Source organism: Sceloporus occidentalis, unplaced genomic scaffold, assembly GCF_023333645.1.
Source record: "Sceloporus occidentalis isolate IW3139 unplaced genomic scaffold, rSceOcc1.0.p SCAF_20, whole genome shotgun sequence".
NCBI lineage: Eukaryota > Metazoa > Chordata > Lepidosauria > Squamata > Phrynosomatidae > Sceloporus > Sceloporus occidentalis.
This window is the reverse complement of record NW_028317000.1, coordinates 8,899,350-8,921,422: the sequence shown is the minus strand read 5'-3', so window position 1 is coordinate 8,921,422 and position 22,073 is coordinate 8,899,350. Positions and strand designations below refer to the sequence as shown.

The window sequence follows — 22,073 nt, the reverse complement described above, 5'->3', positions numbered from 1 at the left end:
AAGTTGCAAAGTAAACTTTGCCTGGTGATTCTAGAAGTTTCCAAGCAGCACTGCGCAGGCGCAGTACAACCCATTTGTATGATTCACAGAGACCACAAAGAAGAAAGAGTGTTATGCTGGATAAAACAGGTAAAATAGGCTATCAAGAAGAGGAAGTCTCTGGGCAGAATTGGACAAATACTCACTCAGAATCAAAATAATCAGTAGTGACCTCAGATTTTCATTTATTTGGTTCCTGATTTTAGTACCAAGTGACTGAGTTAAGTGAAAAAATAGCAATAGAAAAATCCTCCTTGTTGAGATCTAGAAACCTGAAGTTTTAAACTGTATGGGAATCCCTTTTAACAAGTTAAATAAATACAAACTGGGTGTGAAGAAATCTGTTTTAACCACAGAAGTTGCTTAGATTTCTTCTTGAGAGCTACACAGGAGGGCTGTGAGGACTGGGCAGGTGGCCATGCTTGGTTTGGGTCCGGTAAGCATCTCACCTCAGCCTTGTCAGCCACAATCACCAGTTCCACGTATCTGTTTTCCGTCTCTGCATCTCGCTTCGCCTGGGAGGTAGGAGAAAGAAAAGTCAATGTTGGAAAATGGCAGATCATTGAAATCTCACAAAATTTCAGGGCATGGAGGAGGCAGCATATGTGTTTCTAAATGCTCATACATCTTTGCACTCATATCCAGCTTCTGGTTTTATTATATAAACTGACATGTTTTATGCAGCAAGTTCTATCTTGGTTTTCTCTCTCCCTAAATTGGTGAAATTCTATGTTTTTAACAGACCATAGCCCACCCAGAGAACTTTGGTTAGTGGGTGATTTAAAAATGCAATCAATCACTCAGACAGAGTTTTATTAATATATACAGTCAGCCCTCTGGGTCCATGGATTCTTTATCCACAGAGTCAAGCATCCATGGCTTGAAAATATTAAAAAATATATGAAGTCCAAAGATAGAAAAGGTTTAGGAACAGGAAGAAGAGGAGGGATCAAAACCTCCAAGTTTTGTTCCCTTCTTGAGCAAGTCTTGCGCCACCCTGGGGGTCCCAGCCCACTCTTTAAGAATAGGGGGAATTGGCTGCTTTCCATACTACTGGACTCCAGATTCATTCTTTAGCATTTCCACTTAAAATCATAGAATCGTAGAATTGGAAGAGACCACAAGGGTCATCCAGTCCAACCCTCTGCAGGAACTCAGAATCAAAGTATCCCCGACAGATGGCCATCTAGCCTCTGTTTAAAGACCTCCAGGGAAGGAGACTCCACTACACTCCAAGGGAGTGTGTTCAAACAGCCCTTACTGTCAGGAAGTTCATCCTAATGTTTAGGTGGAATCTCTTTTCCTGTAATTTAAATACATTGCTCCTTATCCTAGTCTCTGGAGCCTTGGAAGACAAGCCTGTTCCCTCTTTGATATGGCATCCCTTCAAATATTTAATCATGTCCCCTCTTAGCCATCTTTTCATCAGGCTAAACATTCCCATCTCCCTAAGCCGCTCTTCATAGGACATGGCTTCAAGACCTTTCACAATTTTGGTTGCCCTCCTTTGGACACGCTTCAGCTTGTTAACATCTTTCTTGAACTGAGGTACCCAGAACTGGACACAATATTCCAGCGAGGTCTGACAAAAGCAGAATGCAGTGGTACCATTACTTCCCTTGATCTAGATGTCATGCTACTGTTCATGCAACCAAAAATCATGCTGGCTTTCTTAGCTGCTGCATCACACTGCTGGCTCATATTCAGCTTGTGGTCTACTAAAACTCCTAGCTTCTTTTCACATGAACTGTTGTCTAGCCAGGTGCCCCCATCCTATATCTGTGCATTTCATTTTTTCTGCCCAAGTATAATATTTCTTACATTTCTCCTTGTTGAAATTCATCTTGTTAGCTTTAACCCAGCTCTCTAATCTGAGGGATTATATGTACACTTTAAAAAGTAACCAGTTAGACCCCAAAGTCTCGAATTAGTCTTGCCAGGTTTCCAAAATAGCAAAAAGATCCAGTCAAAATTCATTACAGACAAGGATGACAATCAGGAAATGGCTATTAACAAGTTGGTGTTCTACCTAAATATCAAATAAAAGTATTGATGTGAATTAACTTAGTCATTAACATATTGTCCATAAATTACATGATTCATACATTTCTGCCTTTATGAAGGGACCACACCCCAAAATACAAGATGTTTTGGCATCTCATTCAGTCTATATAAAAGGAAAGGTATTCTAACTCTCAACTAGGAAACATCATTTATAATAAGGGACAAACTTTCTAACCCTCAAATAAGGGACAACCTTTATATTAAAGGGACATCTGGCAACCCTGGCTTGAAATAAAAAGCCATGTTTCAACTTGGCACATGAAAGGTTGGTGCCAATTGCACCTCCATTAAAAGGTGCCACTGCACAGAAGTCCCTTTCCCATGTTCCTGTGGGATGTATTGTGCCCACTTATAGGACGCTAACCCTGGCCCCTTCTGATTTATAGAAGCTCACCTGAAAAACTATCACTAGTCAGTGCAGATAACACTGAGGTGTGGAAACATACCCTATGATGCAGAGTTTTCTCTGGTTCCATGTGCGAGTGAAGCTGTTCCGGGGATGGAGAAACCAGCCTGCACTCCCCTGACGCTTGCCTGACTGCCTCGAGTCGATAGGCTCTGGTCTCCTCATCTCTGGATTCAAGGATGTAGCTTCTCTCCTTGGATACAACAAGGAGGCCACTGGGAAATTTTAACATCAAACAGGAAACATTGGCTTTTTGACAACCTTTTGCCCAATGAACACATTCAGAAGATTGGCCAGGACTGCAAATCCCATCATCATTAGCAAGCATGTGGGTAAATGTCAGCTGGGGACAAGAAGGGAGTTAGGGTAGGCAGTAAATTGCTGTTAGGTCTCATATGAAGTATTCTCTCTCTGAGAGGGCAACTGCGACCCTCCAGATGTTTAGCCCTGGTGGCGCAGTGATTAAATGCCTTTACTGCAGCCACTCAGTCAAAACCACAAGGTTGCAGGGCTCAAGCTTGACTCAGGCTTCCATCCTTCCAAGGTCACTAAAATGAGTACCCAGATTGTTGGGGCAAATTAGCTTACAGTTGTAAACCGCTTAGACACTGCTTAGGTGGTATGAAGTGATATATACATGAAGTTTGTTTGTTTGTTACATGGCTACCTTGAGTCCCTGTACTGGGAGAAGGCAGGATATAATAATAATAATAATAATAATAATAATAATAATAATAATTCTCCATCACTGGGTGGGTTGGCTAAGGCTGATAGGAACTGTAGGCCCAAAGGTTCTGGAAGGGAACGGTTGCCTATCTCAGCTTAATAGGGTCCAATGTAATCATCAGATCCTCCCACAGATAATGGTAAAAACTAGTACTTGCTTCTAATGCAGAGGGGAGCACTAGATCTAGTAGTAGTAGTAATAATAATAATAATAATAATTTGTTTTATTTATATACCGCTATTCCAAAGATCATAGCGGTGAACAGCAAGTAAGCTAATTAGCAAGTAAGCTAATATGCCCCCAACAGTCTGGGTACTCATTTTAGCGACCTCGGAAGGATGCAAGCCTGAGTCGAGCTTGGGCCCTTTTGCTGGTCTTGAACTCGCAACCTTGTGGTTTCGAGTGAATGGCTGCAGTACAGGCATTTAACCACTGCGCCACCAGGGCTCCTAGTGGGCTTAAGTGACAGAATGGTTGAACATTACGAGTCCATTCCTGGCAGTTAAAACAAATCAATAATGGACCCTGTTGTCTTGGGCAGAGTGGTGGTGGACTTTCTCCCACTGGAGAACTTTAAGCCAATGTCAAATGCTCAACTCAGGGGAATGTTCTATCTCTGGATTTCCTGCAGAGTGCTGGACTAGATGACTTTCAATATCCACCACCACCACAGAATCCTAGAGTTGGAAGAGATCCCAAGGGCTATCCAGTCCACTCCCATTCTGCCATGCAGGAAGTCACAATCAAAGCTCTTCCAACAGAAGGCCATTCAGCCTCTGTTGATTGGTATCCAAACACCCCAACAAAGCTATGAGAGCCAGGAGATAAGGAAACGCCAAGGATGAAAACTAAAATTTCCTCACAGCTGGTATCCCCAATCCTTGCCAAGAGTCTGGGGAAGTTACTTTTTTGGCTACAAGTCCCAAACCTCTCAGACAGCAGAAGGGGCTAGGGAATTCTGGGAGATGTTGTCCAAAAAGGAACTTTTCCAAGCTCTGTTTCTGTTCCCCGCCGCCAGCAATTGCCTCAGCCTTGGTTCCTTTCATACCTTAACCTGGAGCAAATACAGATGTTGGTCCGAGAGCCAGGGTACCCCTGGATGCCACCCCGGTAACAGCAGTTACCCTAAAAGACACAAAGAGAGAAGAAAATAAGCACAGCCTCCTAGCATGGTGAGTGTAGTTCATCCTTCTCTATGGCCACATCCTTTACCCTTCCAAATTACAGCTGAGAACACTACATTTTAAAACTTTCTTCCCTAATTTCAGATCCTACAAAACAAATTAGTTCCCCATTTAGTCACTTAAAATCCAACTCTCACTGGCCTAAATCATGAATTGAACTCAGCAGCTCCCCAGATACTGTTGGACTGCAAGTCCCATTAGGCCTAGCCAGCATAATCAATGGTTAGGAATGCTGGGAGCTGTGGCCTAATAGTATCTGCCCACCCTAGCCTAAATCCAATTGTTAGTCTCAACTAGAGTAGATCTATTGAACTGGTAACTCAACCCATTTGTAAATTTCATTGAGTTACCAATTTACCATTGACTGATACTTTGTGTGTGTTATCTGCCTTTAAGTAATTTCTGACCTGGCGACCCTAAGGCAGAACCTATCTTGGGGTTTTCTTGGCAAGTTTCTTCAGACCTTCTGAGGCTGAGAATGTGTGAGGTCACCCAGTGGATTTCATGGTTGAGTTGGAATTCAATCCCTGGTCTCTAGAGTCTGACTAATCAGGATGTTAATCACACATGAATAGTGAGTCCATCTGTCATCTGTAAATAGTGACTCCACCACTAAAACAATTTGGGTTACTGTATGAAAGAGGGAAGTAATTCCCATTACATTTAAAATAAAAATATAACTGAGTTGCATCTTCAGTCATTACAAAAAATGGAGTTACAACTAGCTCATTATTGGTAAGGATTACAACTTTTGTATTGGGTTTATTAGATTTCAATTCACATAATCTCTTACCACAAACCAAGATTCCTCAGCACTGGAAAAGTTATTCTTGAACTTCAGGAAACTGGCTGGGGAACCTTGTAATAAAAAATGCAATTTTCTCTATATCTGGCATAAACCAGGAGGGCTCCAACATGTGCATCATGAGTAAAAGTAACAATAAGGTAGAAGACAGTAGGAAGAGAGGAAAAAAAACATTCCAGATGGATAGAGTCAATCAAGGAGAAGAGAAAGTAATAAGAGGTGACATGATAGCCATGTTTAAAGATCTGAAGGGATGTCATACTGAAGCAAACTTGTTTTCTGCTGCTCCAGAGAATAGGACCTGGAAGAATAGATTCAAACTATAGGAAAAGATATTCTACCTAAACATTAGGAAGACTGTTGAGGTGGAATCCTGATGATAAAAGCTGTTCAACAGTGGAATACACTGCCTTGCAGTGTGGTGGAGTCTCCTTCTTTGGAGATTTTGAAACAGAGGGTGGATGGCCATCTGTCAGGAGTGTCTTCCTGCATGGCAGAATGGGGTTGGATTGGATAGCTCTTGAGTTTCTTCCAATGCTATGATTCTGATTCTGATTCTAAGGAAGCTACAGCCCTGGGTTTGCAAGACCTGAGCAGGGCAGTCACCATAAGTTGACTTGACAGCAGTTAACCACAACAAAGAATCACCATAAGGTTAGAGTCAACTTGAACGCAAATAAGAACATTTTTAGAGCCAGCATGATGCAGTGGTTTAAGTGTTGGAACAGGACTCTTAGAGACCAGGGTTAGAATCCCTGATCAGCAATGGAAACCCAGTGGTGATACTGATACTACAGGAACTTAATCCCACTGTTTGATACTACGGGAACTGCTATGACTCCATTCTGTGCACTCCCTTGAACTCCTGTTCCCAAGGTACAAGAAAAGGGAGTGAGAAATAAATCCAAGGTATAAACTAGCATGGTATAGTGGTTCAAACAGTGGATGACTCTGGAGATCAGGATTTGATTCCCCACTCAGCCATGGAAACCCACTGGGTAATGTTGGGCATGTCACACACACTCAGCCCCAGAAAACCCTGTGATAGCTTAGGGTCGCCATAAGTTTGAAATGCCTTGAAAGCATAAAACAACCAATATAGAGGTTTGAGTGTTAGAGTAGCAGATATCAGGATTCAAATCCCTGCTAGGCCCTCAAAAGCTACTGGGTGACTTTGGGCATGTCCCTCTCTCAGCCTTGGAGGAAGGCAATGGTAAAACCTTTAAATTTTTAAAATATTTTCCCAAGGAAACTCTAAGGACTCTAGGACTCACTTTGAAATATGTGTACACCTATATTCTCCTGACTAGTTAGACTTAGGGGCTGTGCAGACTGCCCCCAAGGGGCGGCCTGCAGCCACCCCTTTTACAGCCAGATTGGGATCGTGGCAACTGCACGCCGCAGCCCCAATCTGGCCTTTGCAGGAGGCAAAAAGGAGATGTAAAAAGCAGCTCCTATCTGCACCCTGCAAAGGGCGTGATAGCTGTGGCACCACGGCTTTACGGCTCTCCTTCAGCGCTTTGTCATCTGGACGCAGCAGCAGAGGAGCGCTGTGACACCATGCACCATGTAGTGAGGCGCGTGGCATTATGCCACACTGGGGTCAGAGCCGGGGTGATGCGTCATGTAGGTGCTATGCCCTGACTTCACCCCAACCCAGCCTACACTGCCAGTGCTGGCAGTTTGCTCAGCCCCTTAGTTTATTTTCAAAATCTGAGTGGCACAGTTAATGGCATCACCAGGAGCTGCTCCTTATAACATCATCCTCGTAGCATCACAAGGCATCATTTCTCAGTCTCATGTTTTGGCCTAGGATTGTCCTGACCTGCAACTAACTGGTGGGGGGGGGGGGTCAGGAGCCATGCTATTCCCACTCCTATTTTATTGGAGTTAGATTTTCCAGAAAAGGTTGCTGAAGAGCACGTTCACACTGTGCTAAGCACATGACAGCTTTTCGGCTTTGGGGCTGGCAACTCTGCCACACCACCAATCCAGTTCCTGCGCATGATGGCTGCATCCCAGCTGGCAGAGGCAGGAGGACTGGCAGCAGCAGCATCTCTCAGCTTCTTTGCCTGGAAGTGCCAGCCTGTACGCACACTGCTTAGAGCCAGAAAATCAGGGGCCCACCTCCGTGCCTGTCGGATGCATTGCCCTCGTCCCGTCAGGAAGGTAATAGAAGAGTCCTTGGGTGCCCGCCAGCAACTCCCTGCAACCAAGGAATCACAATTAGCCTCGGTGTTGTAACACAGCCAGGGCTCGCATGGGGACTTTTCAATCAGCAGGGACAATGACATCACCTCCCACTCCGTCTCCTTGTTCTTTCAGAGCTCAGCTGCAAACCTCCTGGGGACTGGCAGGAACAGCAAAGCCACTCTCAGTTATTAGATCGATTTTTTAAAAAAGAGTTATCGAAGGTGATAAAGCTATTTGGGGGATAGGACTCTGCATCTCAAGTTTAGACTCAAATCCAGAGCAGATTCATCACCCCATGGCCACAAAAGCTACCAGCCACTACTAGCTGGCAGGAGAGGAATGCGTTTTCCCAGTGACAACAGAATGATAGAGTTGGAAAGGACCCAGAGGGACATTTAGTCCAACCCCTGCCATACTAGAATACATAACTAAAGCACTCCTGAAAGGTGGCCACCCAACATCAGATTAAAAATTTCCAAAGAAGCAGAGATCACAATTCCTCAAGGAAGTCTATTCCACTGTTGTGCAGTTTTTACCGTAAAACACCCTCCCAATGTTTAGATGGAATCTCTTTTCTGATAAATCCATTATTTCAAGTTCAAGTCTCTGGAGCAGCAGAAAACAAGCTTGCTCTGTCTTCTACATGATCTCCCTTCAGATATTTAAAGATGGCTATCATGTCACCTTTCGGTCTTCTCTTCCCCAAGCTAAACATACCCAGCTCCATAAGCTTCCTAAACATTTCTAAACATCAGTCCTAAGGAGTGGCTTCTAGATCAATATATTGCTGTGTACATTTCCTTGGAAATAAAAAATATCAGGGAAGAGGGCCGTCAGTTTTCTGAGCAGGCAATCAAGACTCACAATCTTTACAAAAGACCTGTTCTCAGCAAGCTAGTTTGTTGATATGAACTATCATCTTACAACATCCTGATAGTAAGAGCTGTTTGACAATGGAACACACTGCCTCAGAGGGTGGTGGAGTCTCTTCATTTTGTCTTTCTGGAAACATCCAGCCATCCACTGTTGGAAACAGGATGCTGGGATGAATTGTGGCAGGGTTGGGCACCTACACTGAAGGAGGGTCCAGTTTTTGCCTCTACTCCTCCCTTCTCCTCAATTGGGCTACACGGGTTCATTTTGGCAACTCAAACATAATGTGCTAGTTTTGCTTCTGCATGAATGTTTTAAATTTTATAGGATGTAGTTCTTGTCCTGGGGTGGAGCAGAGAAAATATTAGGTCCATAACATGACCCTGGGGGCTGCACTTTCCCAATCTCTGGATTATGGTCAAATCCAGTTCTAGTCAAACTGGCGGTCCATGGACCAGTGCCAACCTATAACAAACAATCACAGCCTATGGGCAGAGACATGGTATCAGTTGCCAGCACCAATCCCCTGGCATAATTAGCTTGTGATGCACTGATCAATAAAAGTATAGTGTCTAGATCAAGAGAAGTAATAGTGCCACTGTATTCTACTTTGGTCAGGCCCCACCTCGAATATTGTATCCAGTTCTGGGCACCACAATTTAAAAAGGATGTTGAGAAACTGGAGTGTGTCCAAAGGAGGGTGACTAAAATGGTGAAGGGTCTGGAAACCATGCCCTATGAGGAACGACTTAGGGAGCTGAGGATGTTTAGCCTGGAGAAAAGAAGATTAAGAGGTGATATGATAGCCCTGTTTAAATATTTGAAAGGATGTCATATTGAGGAGGGAGCAAGCTTGTTTTCTGCTGCTCCAGAGAACAGGACCTGGAACAATGGATGCAAGCTGCAGGAAAAGAGATTCCACCTCAACATTAGGAGGAACTTCCTGACAGTAAGGGCTGTTCGACAGTGGAATAAACTCCCTTGGAGTGTAGTGGAGTCTCCTTCCTTGGAGGTCTTTAAGCAGAGGCTGGATGGTCATCTGTCGGGGTTGCTTTGATTTGGATTTCCTGCATGGCAGAAGGGGTTGGACTGGATGGCCCTTGGGGTCTCTTCCAACTCTTAATATTCTATGATTCTATGATTACACATATGGGATGGACTACAGGTCCTATGATCTGAACCCTTCCATCTGACAACAGTGATGAGAATTTTAGTCCAACTCACCAGGAGGGCAGAAGTTAGTGGGAAGGCAGTGGATTAAGCTGGACTGTTATGTTATCATTGTAATGTACAAAGGTAGACAGGTCTGCCAGCCTCCCTTTTTTGTGTACATCTTCATTCTAATCTCCTGGATTAGAATCTAACCACCACTGCTTTTGAAGTAACCTCCACAGTCAGAGATAGTCTACCAGCTGCTACAACACCAATGGAGAACATGTGACCTTCCAGATACATACTACTACTACTGCTGCTGCTGCTTTTTATTCTTATCATTTTATTAATGCACTAGTTAGATTTATATCCCATCTATTAAAGCAAGGCATCATTCTCCCCTTCCTACTTTATCCTCATAACAACACTATGGGGTAGGTATGGTGTATAGAGAGAGAGAGAGAAAGAAGGAGGGAGATGGAGAGTGAGAGATTGTGAGAAAGAGAGAAGGGAGAGAGGGTAGGGGAAGAGAACTTGTTCAAGGCCACCCAACTCACTAGAGACTTGAATTCAGATCTCCCAAGTGACAGTCTTCTAACCACTGCACCACACTGCCTCAGGAAATCAGATTACTTCTCGACCAGCATGGCAAATGGTGAGTGCTCAAGGGAACTGCAACCCAGCAACATCTATTCTAGAGGTCCACATTTTCTTTTTTCTACATAAGGGGCATTAGTGGGAGAAATAATAAAGGCTTTGTCTTCGTAGGCTCAGAAATTTTAACTTTTCTGGACCAAAACGTCCTCAGTGAGAAGCACTGACAATCCCTATATAAAACATATTACAGCCTCCCCAAGCTCCTATCATCCCCATTCTGACTGATGAGAATTAAGGTTCAGTCCATCTGGAGGACACTAGTTTGTTGGGGAATTAAATTGCAATGGTACCTATAGCTAGCAGATACACACGGGGACTCAGCCACCTGCCTCTCTGTTAACACCAAGTGGGCAACTGCAATGCCCCTGTGTTTGTAAGTGGGCTGCAATTACGATCAACCACATGCAGCATGCTCCAGTCGCTGGGGACAATGGGCATTGTCATCCCAGGCAGCCAGGGAGTGCCTAGTCAGGGAAAGTTGCCTGTAAAACTAATATTCCCAGCAGTTCCTACCTGGGCTAGCATTGGCTGGGCAATAGCTGGCAATGATGGGTGGAGTTGATCACATACTGGAGCACTGACTGTAGAATATACTAAACAAGGAGGCAGACAACTTCAGAAGGCATTGTCTGTTGTTATGGCGGGTGTCTTAGGCTACACCCACACTGCAGAAATAATCCAATTTGACACCACTTTAACATCCAATGGAATCTTATTATTTGTAGTTTACGGTGACACCAAAATTCTCTGCCAGAAGCTAAATGTCTCACAAAACTACAAATCCCAGAATGGTCCCAAATTGCATTATTTCTGTAGTGCAGATGCAGTCTAAACAGAGTTTTTTGTGGGTTTTTCGGGCTATGTGGCCATGTTCCAGAAAAGTTTCTTCCTGACGTTTTGCCAGCATCTGTGGCTGGCATCTTCAGAGAAGATTCTCTGAAAGATGCCAGCCAGATACTGGCGAAACGTCAGGAAGAAACTTTTCTGGAACATGGCCACATAGCCCGAAAAACCCACAAAAAACTATGGATGCTGGCCATGAAAGCCTTCGACTTTACAGTCTAAACAGAACTTCCTTGTTTCACTTCCAAACACTAAAAGCTGACCACAGGTTGAGAGGATAGCTGAAGTAAATGCAGAAGGCAAGCATTTTTATTTCTTAATGCTCTTAGACCCCATTCCCTTAAAAACAGGCATGAAGAACCTGGGTTCCACTACAAACCATGCCATTTACGGATAATGGGACTTTGAGTTCTCAAACACCACAAGTTCCTGCCCCAAGAACCTTTTCCTCATCACAACCCTCAGACTCACCTATTCTGTGCTAAATCCAGGATCAAGTGCTCTCCTTCGACCTCCAGAGCAAGCTGTAGTCGAGGCGGAAACCCGTCCTGGCCCTGTGAATGAGAGACTGAGATGGTTGGAGGAAGAACAAGGAGGCACCCACAAAAGACATCATTACTGCCAACAGGACTCTCTCCAAACAAAAGGGTTTGCAAGCACATTTTGTTGCAGAAAGTGTTCTAAGAATACCAGTCAGGATGGCTAATATCAGAGGCAATAAATAGGGAATACAGTGGACCCTTGTTATCTGCTGGGGTTTGGTTCCAGGATCCCCCGTGGATAACAAAATCTGTGGATGCTCAAGTCCCATTAAATATAATATAGCAAAATGGTGTCCCTTATAAAAAATAGAAAATCAAGGTTTGATATTTGAAATTTATAGTTTTTTGAACATTTTCAAACCATGGATGCTTGAATCCGTGTATAAAAAAATCCATGTATAAGAAGGGCCAACGGTACAAGCAAAATCCTCCTAATTTCCTCTGAAATGGAACCACCCCATGCAGCCTACCTCTAATTACCAGTTTTTGGGGAACATGACCAAGAGGGTTCCCATGGAAGCATCTGATCGGGAAAAGAAAGCTGGTGCAAACAGGACCTTTGACACGATCCATCAGGTCTCCTCTGATATTCTTAAGGAGAGATATAGTGCCCAAACAGATTCCTTTCTCCCCAGATCAGCTCTGCCCTATCTGGCCGTGTTAAACCTCAAATCCAGACTCCCGTCAACTGGGCCTGGTGTCCGGGTCAAATGAAGGCCAGGAGAAAGTGTCTTTATCTCCGCGCAACCTTTGCTGGCAGGAAGAGCCGCTCCCTAGTTAGCTCATTGTCCTGTGGGTGTGAATGGGACTGGGGGAGGCGGTGAGGGGCTTGTTCCTTTGCCCCCCACTCCCATCCCAAACCCACCCGGCATTTCCTGCCCAAAAGTAATAGACGGAAATGCTTGGGAGACTCCCAACATCCGTGGGTTGGGCACATCACTGGGGGAAAGGCTCAAGGCTGGATGAAGGGGGGAAATAGTAGAAGATGAGATCATCTGGCCAGCTTGGCTTGAGGTCATGCTGGTGTTGCAGCTGCTCAGCTTCCTATCCCGGTTACACTGCTTAGATCAAAAAGTGGGCAGGAGATCTTACCAGTGCTGCTTCCTGTAGGCTGACAGTCCCGCTGCCCTTTATGACCCTCGGTACAATGGGCAAGGAGCAGGTCCAGTTGCTCCAACGTTGCTGGGCATCACCAGCTGGAAACAAAAAATAGCAAAAGCGTTATCATCCTTGTTCCAGTGCCAGTTGTACACACAGCCTTGAACAGTTGGTACCAAAAACTAACTTTTGGGATGGACTTCTCCCAGAATACCCAAGCCATCTGGCTGGCTGGGGCATTCTGGGAGCTGTCATCCCCAAAAGTCACTTTTTCCAAGCCCAGGTTGCCATCATGAAAAATCTCAGTTCTCTATTGAGAGAGCCCATCAATCTGATGGCAGTACAGTTAAATTAAATGTTTATTATGCAAATGAACTCATCTGCATATACATTTTTTTGCCTAATTTATCTGGGTTGGCTCCTCACCATCAGGAACAGGTGAGGATTTTCTATCCATTTTAGGTCCGAATTTATCCACGTTTGCAAATTCGTCAATTAAAAATACTAAATTTCAGATAAAGCACAATGGTGAGAAAAGCACATTTCTTTTGATAATAAGATGGGCCTTGGCACAATCTAGGCTTTCAGTGTCTCTTAATCTGGTCTTGGGAAAATCAGTCACAGACAGCTTCAATTTCTTCTGTACTTGCAAGTTTGAGGTCCCATGCTTTTTCTCTTTTGAATATGTGAAGAAATCTATGAATTTGGATCCTGTCTTATACAAATGCAACTGGTTAGAACATCTTTTGAGTCAGTGTGGTGTAGTGGTTTAATCACTGGACAAAGACTCTGGAGCCCAGAGTTCGAATCCCAGCTCGGTCATGTAAACCCACTGGGGTTTAGAGGATGGCAATGGCAAGTTCAGAGGATGGCAATAGCAAACCTCCTTTGAAGCAACTTGCCAAGAAAACCCCATGATAGATTCATCTTAGGTTCGCCATAATTCGGAAATGACTTGAAGACACACAACAACAATTTCTTGCTTATCTACACTGGCTAGATAAGCCATAGGAGCAACTGACGTCCCCCATGAAGATGACCTGCTTTGTTCATGTACAAAAGAACGAACACAATCTTAACAGTTTTCTTCCTGCTGCCTGAGAATATGAGGGGTTCTGCAGAATTTGAGGCCTCAAGTCGTAGTTTATTAAATCTGAGATTTCTTCACAGCCCTATGGATTAGAAACTTAGGGCCCATACAGACAGGCCAAAATAAAGCTGCTTCGGGTCACTTTGGAGATATGCTGTTTAAATGATGCATGAGTCCTAAGAGACTGGAAGCCATGCCAAAGCCATGCTCCAGACCTAAGGAGGGGAACATGGCTTTGGAGTGGCTTCCAGACTCTTATTTAAACAGCATACCTCCAAAGTAGCCTGTCTGTACGGGGGCCTTAGACTGTTTTGCTTTTCTCGCCTTTGCACAGGCATAGAATTTGGCAACCCTTTTTCAGATACCAAAAAAAGGAGTTCCTCCCTTTGTGGTTTTCCTCTCAACCAGCGCATAAGGAACTGCAATGGGCATGGCCTAAACCTTCACTGAAACAGGCTTAAAAGCTTAAGTGGGAAGAGAGATTAGCTTACAGGGAGGGAAGGGATGAGAAACAGCGCAAGCTTCAGCATGCTTTCCCTTCTCCGAAAGTCTATTTGCCAGAGTTTGGTTCCTAGCACGGCCACAAACCCCACTGGATCACCTTGGGCAAGTCACACTCTCTCAGCCTCAGAGGCAAAGGCAACTCCCTTCTGAAGAAATCTTGCCAAGAAAACCCCTTAGGGTCGCTATAACTTGGAAACAATGTGAAGGCACACAACAACAGCAAGCAATAAACAGGCAGTTTCTTTCTATGTCTTTCTAAGATGAACTGCAGTCTATTCTGGATTCTGACATGCTCCACTCCCCACCTGTTGTTGTTATTGTTATTATTTATTTATATAGCACCGTAAGTGTCACATGGCATTTTACAGAATCATCAAAACAACTTAAACCTGCCAAAGGCATGCAATCTAAAAGCTGAAGATAAAAATACACAGTAAATAGACAATTCATCCCTCCCAAAAATGCAATTTTAAAACTATAAACTATACACAAATATGGACCTATTCAATTCCCCAACCCCAACAGCCACTATCATCCCCAACCAGTACCACCCAATAGCCATAGAGGATGGGAACTAGAGTCTAGCAGCAACATCTAGGACCACAAGTTGCCTCTTCTTCTTCTGAAGTGCAGTGTGATTTGGAGCAAAGGCAAAAAGTATTTTCTGGCAAGTGCTTCTTCCTGGGAACGCCTGAATAATATATAGGATTGACTGCCGAAGGCTTATGGGCTACACAATTAAATGGAGGAGGAGGAGGAGAATTTATTGATAGAAGATTCAATTTATTGGTTTTGCAACTTCTTGCTTCACTGATTGCAAGTAGTTGCAAAATCAATTAATAGAATCTTCTATCATGAGCCCATAGGTCACACCAGAAGCACAAAGACAGTGCTGGGAGGGGGGGATGATGGATCAACCAAAAACGGAGGAGAGATGGTAAATATCCCTCTGCCATTAGTCCCTGCCCTCCAGAATTATGCGATTCAGTTCCGTACTTCCCACCCATTGAATTGATTCTGTTCAAAAGAACCGCCAAAGAACGAGAAAGAGCGGGGTATTTTGCATTTGCCTCGCTTCATCACGATTGAAACCAATCACAGTAGGATCGGAACCGGTTTCAAATGGGGATGACAGTCATATACCCCAATCAGCAATTTGCTTTAAATCGTAGTAGGAACGCGTGCCAGGTTTCCATCTGCCTTCAGGATGAAGAGCAGAACACAGTCAAAAGATCAAGATTTATGCATTTCCAGTTTGCACAACCAAAAAAGCCAGTGGAGAGCTCATCCAGAGTAACGGTTAGGATCTTGGACTGGGACTGGAGAGTTCCAGGTTTAAGTCCTCACTCATCAATGAGACACTTCCTGACTTGAGCCAGCAACATTCTCCCCCTCTCTATATCTGCTGATCTTCCTTACAGGGTTGTTGTTCCAAGGATCAAAATGGGATGGAGAAAAGCCACAACAGCTGCTTCAAGGTCAGGGAGGCAAAGTGGGATAGGAATGCAAATGATACCATGTTAATTCTCACAGGAGATTAAAAAAAAATCCCAAACCAGAAAATTGTCTGGAGCATTCAGATTTGACTCTGGGTGGGCTTTGAAGGGAACCACAGGGTTTACTCCTGAGTAAACACGCACATGAGAGAGGTTGCCCTCCTGCAATCATACACCTTTAAAAAACATATAAGGTTCAAAACTGTCAGCAAAAAGCATCCAAGTTCCTTTGACTCTCCATCCCATTCCTCTCTGTAACAGGACTTCCACAATTTAGGCTGCATCTGCACTGCAGAAATAATCCAGTTTGACACCCCTTTGGCTATCATTCCCCAATGCTACAGAATCCTGGAAATTGTGGTTTGTTGTGGCACCAGAGCTTCCCGTCGGAGAAGGCCAAATGTCTCACAAAACTACAATTCCCTTATCATAGCACTGAGCCATAACAGTTAAAGTGGTATCAAACCAGATTGTTTCTGCAGTGCAGATGCATCTTAAATCTGTGAAGAGAATGTGCTGCCCTCTGCACAAACTCAGGGACACATCCCCAGTGCCTGGCATCACAGAGTCCAGGGAGGGGCACTGCCACTAGATACAGAGGTCCAAAACACACTGCAGAAGTAATCCATCTTGAGACCACTTTCATTGCCCTGGCTCAGTGCTAGGGAAGCCTGGGAATTACAGTTTGTGGTGGCACCAGAGCTCTCTGATGAAGAAGGATCTCACAAAACTACAGATCCCAGGATTCTCTAGCAGTTAAAGCGGCCTGAAACTGGATTATTTCTGCAGTGTGTTTTGGACCAGAGGCACACGGACTTGAGCGTGGGATGCATTCAACCGAGAAAGGTGGCACCACCATCCCAATCCAAATCCACTCTTGTGGTTTTGGGAGCAGGGTCAGGGCTAGTCAATCCCGGCAGACCATCAGGGGAAACTAGAGCTCTCCTCACCTGAAACCTTGTCAATACCGGGCCAGGTGGAGCAAGGCTCTGACTTGAGATTACCGCTTCCATGGTTCCTGATTATTAGCCAAACTGGCTAGTGGGGATGATAGGAATTATTGTCCGAAAGGGCATCCAAAGGACACCAAGGCAGCTTCCTAAGTACTGGCAAAGAGAATAGCTTTTGGAAATTTGCCTCTGCCATGATCTCACCACTTGTTTTTCTGGCAACCTTCTGATTTCTCCATCTATTTCTTGCTGCTACTGCTGCTGCTGTGTGACTCTTTGGCTGCATCCACACTGCAGAAATAATCCGAGTTGACACCGATTTAACTGCCCTGACCCAATGCTATGGAATTCTGGGAACTACAGTTTGTTGTGGCCTCAGAGCGGAGTCACAACAAACTTTCATTTACTCTCAAAAATGCTACAAGATCCTTTTCCATACGAACATTTAAAACAGACACAGGTACAAAACAAACTGCAGAAATAATCCAATTCGAGACCACTTTAACAGTGCTAGAGAATCCTGGGAATTATAGGAGTATATCACAGGGGGCTTTTTGCAGGTCAGATCCGGGGTGACTCCTGGTTCAGCTATGAGAATTCACGTTATAACATGAATGTTTTATCACACCTGGTTGCCCTTCTGTTGCCCTTCTGAATCGAGGGGGAATCAAATCCAAGGCAAGTAATATGATGCGGATTCATGCAAAGCGGAGTGAGTGCAAATTGTATTACCACACGGGTGCATACCATGCAGATTCAGCGATTCGAACTGGGACCCTTGCACATGCTCAGTGGGGGTCTGAACGCATCCTGAACCTTTGCACTTCTGGGGTGAAGAAGGGAGCCTGGTTCCACTTTCATGTGAATGCTAGCCTCACGCGAATGACATCTTCATGTTTCTTCCTCCCTTCTCTTTTCCCATCCCTGGCAGCCAAATTCAAAGGGGGGCTCTGAAAGGGGTCCTCCGTGTCAGAGCCCCCATTCATGTCAGCCCCATCTACATCTATTCTACTGTCATTCTTCTCATCCATTTCACTACATCTATATCTATCCTCCATGTCAGAGCCCCATCCATTTATTATTATTATCATCAAGGAATTATTATTATTATTATTATTATTATTATTATTATTAATTATTCACTGCAAAATAATCAGTGTAGAAGCTGCAGGTTTACTTGGAAGGAATAGCTAATACCCCAGAGGACAGGATCAAAATTCAAAACAATCTGAATAGACTAGAAAGCCGGGCCAAAGCTAACAAAATGAAATTCAACACAGAGAAATGTAAGGAACTGCACTTAGGGCAGAAAAATGAAATACAGAGATATAGGATGGAGGACACTTGGCTGAATGAGACTACATGTGAAAGGGATCTAGGGGTCCAAATAGACCACAAATTGAACATGAGTCAACAGCGTGATGCGGCAGCTAAAAAGGCCAATGCAATTTTAGGCTGCATCAATAGAAGTATAGTGTCTAGATCAAGGAAAGTAATAGTGCCACTGTATTCTGTTCTGGTCAGGCCCCACCGGGAATATTGTGTTCAGTTCTGGGCACCACAATTTAAAAAGGATGTGGAGAAAGTGGAGCGTGTCCAAAGGAGGGCGACTAAAATGGTGAAGGGTCTGGAAGCCATGCCCTATGAGGAACGACTGAGGGAGCTGGGGATGTTTAGCCTGGATAAAAGAAGATTAAGAGGTGATATGATAGCCCTGTTTAAATATGTGAAGGGATGTCATATTGAGGAGGGAGTAAGCTTGTTTTCTGCTGCTCCAGAGAACAGGACCTGGAGCAACGGATCCACGCTGCATGAAAAGAGATTCCACCTAAACATTAGGAGGATCTTCCTGACAGTGAGGGCTGTTCGACAATGGAACAAACTCCCTCGGAGTGTAGTGGAGTCTCCTTCCTTGGAGGTCTGTAAGCAGAGGCTGGATGGCCAACTGTCAGGGATGCTTTGACTTAGAGTTCCTGCATGGCAGAATGGGATTGGACTGGATGGCCCTTGTGGTCTCTTCCAACTCTATGATTCTAGGATTCTACGATAAACACCATAGTTTATTGTGGCATGAGAGCTCTCTTACAGAGGAGACTCAGTGTCTCACAAAACTATCACTCCCAGAATTCCATAGTCTGGAGCCAGGCCAGTTAAAGCGGTATCAAACCTGATTATTTCTGCAGTGTGGATACAGCCCAAGTCAATTTTGACTTACGGCACACCTTAAGAAAAACTTTAGATCCGGCGTGGCGTAGTGATTAGCGCATCAGACAATGACTCTGGAGACCAGGGTTCAAATTCCCACTTGGCCATAAAATCCACTGGGTGACCTGGGAGAATTGCATTCCCTCAGCCTCAGGGTAAGGCAATGGTAAACCTCCTCTGAAGAAAGTGGCCAAGAAAACCCCAAAATAGGTTCACTTGAAGATTGCCATAAGTTGAAAAGGAATTGAAAGCACACAACAACAACAACAACAGCAACAACAACAATGATGAATAATAGGTTTATCATGGGGTTTTCTTGGCCAGTTTCTTCAGAGGGGGCTTTGCCACTGCCATTCTAATGTGGCCTAACAATGCCCACCTGTCATGCTCAAGCCCATGTTCCACATGCACAAAGTTATGGCTTCAATCCCTGGCATTCCCCCCTACAGCTGGGAAAGATGCTTGTTGGAGACGCTTGTTGGAGACTGGTGCCTGTCAGCACAGATCAAGGCAGTGTATTCAGCCCAGTGCCCTCTCCTTGGACTACATCTCCCATCATCCTTGATAGCGATTAACCCCACAGATCAGGGACTGCAAATACCTGAAGGCCACGGAGTTGACATGGTGCCAAAAAATGAAACGGCTGGGACCTATGGCTGCTGCACTTTGGTTATCGAATCACAGAACTGGAAGAGACCCCAAGGGCCATCCAGTCCAACCTCTGCCATGCAGGAACTCACACTCAAAGCATACCAGACAGATGGCCACCCAGCCTCTGTTCAAAGACTTCCAAAGAAGGCAACTCCCGACGGCCACATCATGAGAAAGTATGACTCACTAGAAAAGGTGATAACGTTGGACTGTGACTTTGTAGGCCAGGGTTCGAATTCCACTTCAGCCACAAAACCCACTGGGTGACCTTGGCAGGTGACACTCTCTCAGCCTCAGGGGAAGGCGATGGCAAACATCCTCTGAATCAACCTTGCCAAGAAAACACTATGATAGCTTTGCTTAGGGTCAAATGAGTCGGAAACAACTCGAAGGCACACACAAAAGAGGAAAGCCACAAACCAGATGGATATACAGTGGTACCCCGGGATACGAATTACCCGGGGTACGAAATTTTCGGGATACGAATAAATCCCATAGGGATTTATTGCTTCGGCTTACGAAGGTTTTTTCGGGTTACGAAAAAACCCCGGCGCTGTTTCAAATGGAGCCGCGGCGGAGCCGCGGCTTTTTTTCTATTAGCGCCTATGGCAATTCGGGTTACGAAGGTTTTCGGGTTACGAAATTAACCGCGGAACGAATTAATTTCGTAACCCGGGGGACCACTGTATTCAATCACGGGACTGAATCTGCAAGTCCTGAGCGGAGGACAGGGAGGGCTTGTCTCGCTCATAGGATCGCCATGTCCTCCTTTTTCTGGACATGTCCTCCATTCCATCATCATCATCATCATCATCAATTTCACTTCTATGACACCCTTCTCCCCAAAAAAGGGACTGAAGGTGGCTGACCATTTTGCCTTGAGCAGGACTAAGGTCCAAAACGCACTGCACAAATGATCCAGTTTTGAGGCTCAGTCCTAGGGAATCCTGGGAAATAATAATAATAATAATCATAATAATAATATCCTGCCCTTCTCCCAAGACTGGGACTCAAAAAAGAAACACCAGTACAATTAAAAAGGGATCAAATCACTGCAGTAATGAAAAGGAATGGCAGCAGCGCTCTTTCTGACAGAGAGGGCTCTATGTCTCACAAACACTACAGCTCCCAGGATTCCCTGGCATGGACCCAGGGCAATGTAAGCAAGTCTGAAAGGGGATCATTTCTGCAGTGGTTCAATGCCTCACAGACACTACAGCTCCCAGGATTCCCTAGTACTGAGCAAAGGCCAGTTTCAGTGGCCTCAAACTGGATCGCTTTGCCCTTCGAAGAACTATAGCTCCCAGACGCGTCAAAGTGTTGGTTGTGGTTTTGTTGCGGCACCAGACAGAGAAGGCTCAATGCCTCGGAAACACTACAACTCCCAGGATTCCTTAGTATGGCGGAAAGGCCAATTTAAGCCGCCTCCAACCTGATTGTTTCCGCAGTCGCTCATTGGGCCGCAAAAACTACAACTCCCAGGATTCCCTACATGGATCCTCCGTTGCCCTGGGCCCCCGCCCTGTCCTACCTTCCAGGGTTGTCGCCAGGGAATGAGAGAGAGGAGCCCCGCAAGGGAGGGGGCGTCCCGCCCGAGAGTGGGTCCAGACGGGAGGGTTTGATGCGGGTTGAGCGCGCTCTAAGGGCGGGAGGGCGCTCTGGGGTGCCCTCGCCTCGCCCGGAGCCCTCCCGCCTTTAAAGCGCGCTCAACCCGGATTATCTCCCCCGTGCGGCCTCAAGCCAGCCTCACCCGCGCCTTCCCCGCACGAAGCCCAGGCCAGCAGCCCCGCCGCCAGAGCCCAGAGCGCCATCCTTCTGGAAGAGAGACAGCGGCCTCCGCCTCCTCCTCCTCCTGCTGCTGCTGCTGCTCTTCCCGGCCCAGAAGGCGGTGCTCCTCCTGGCCGCCTCCCTTCAGGCCAAGCAGCTCAGGCCCTGCCTCCTGCTCCTGCCTCCCGCCCGAAAAGCCCTGGCCTGCCTTGCCCTGCCAGCCCAGGACAGTCTCCCTCCCTCCATCCATCCTTCCTCCTTCCCTTCCTCCTTCCTTCCTTCCTCCCTCCCTCCATCCATCCTTCCTCCTTCCCTTCCTCCTTCCTTCCTTCCTCCCTCCCTCCCTCCATCCTTCCTCCTTCCCTTCCTCCTTCCTCCCTCCCTCCCTCCATCCTTCCTTCTTTCCTCCCTCCCTCCCTCCCTCCCTCCCTTCCATCCTTCCTCCTTCCCTTCCTCCTTCCTCCCTCCCTCCCTCCTCCCTTCCTTCCTTCCTTCCTCCCTCCCTCCCTCCCTCCCTCCTCCTTCCCTTCCTCCTCCCTCCCTCCCTCCCTCCCTCCCTTCCTTCCTTCCATCCTTCCTCCCTTCCATCCTTCCTCCTTTCCTTCCTCCTTCCTTCCTTCCTTCCTTCCTTCCTTCCTTCCTCCCTTCCATCCTTCCTCCTTCCCTTCCTCCTCCCTCCCTCCCTCCCTCCCTCCCTCCCTCCGTTCCTTCCTTCCATCCTTCCTCCCTTCCATCCTTCCTCCTTCCCTTCCTCCTTCCTTCCTTCCTTCCTTCCTTCCTCCCTTCCATCCTTCCTCCTTCCCTTCCTCCTCCCTCCCTCCCTCCCT

General features: G+C 45.7%; 1 protein-coding gene across 3 annotated transcripts in view; it reads right to left on the bottom strand.

Moving 5' to 3' along the window:
- The window catches only part of ADAM15 (ADAM metallopeptidase domain 15), a 47,672-nt gene extending 26,369 nt beyond the window's left edge, over positions 1-21,303 (bottom strand). Inside the window, exons 1-7 of one of the 3 annotated variants that reach the window (XM_089483832.1) lie at positions 21,230-21,303; positions 12,578-12,681; positions 11,415-11,497; positions 7,353-7,431; positions 4,285-4,361; positions 2,550-2,724; positions 489-554 (exon numbers count right to left, since the gene is read on the bottom strand). In XM_089483832.1, coding sequence (XP_089339958.1) covers positions 489-554; positions 2,550-2,724; positions 4,285-4,361; positions 7,353-7,431; positions 11,415-11,497; positions 12,578-12,681; positions 21,230-21,290 — 645 coding nt within the window. In that variant the 5' untranslated portion in view covers positions 21,291-21,303. Of the gene's footprint in view, positions 1-488; positions 555-2,549; positions 2,725-4,284; positions 4,362-7,352; positions 7,432-11,414; positions 11,498-12,577; positions 12,682-16,827; positions 17,849-21,229 lie in introns of those variants that run through there. The other 2 variants (XM_089483833.1, XM_089483834.1) reach the window with 2 other exon arrangements.
- Between the last annotated feature and the right edge of the window lie 770 nt (positions 21,304-22,073).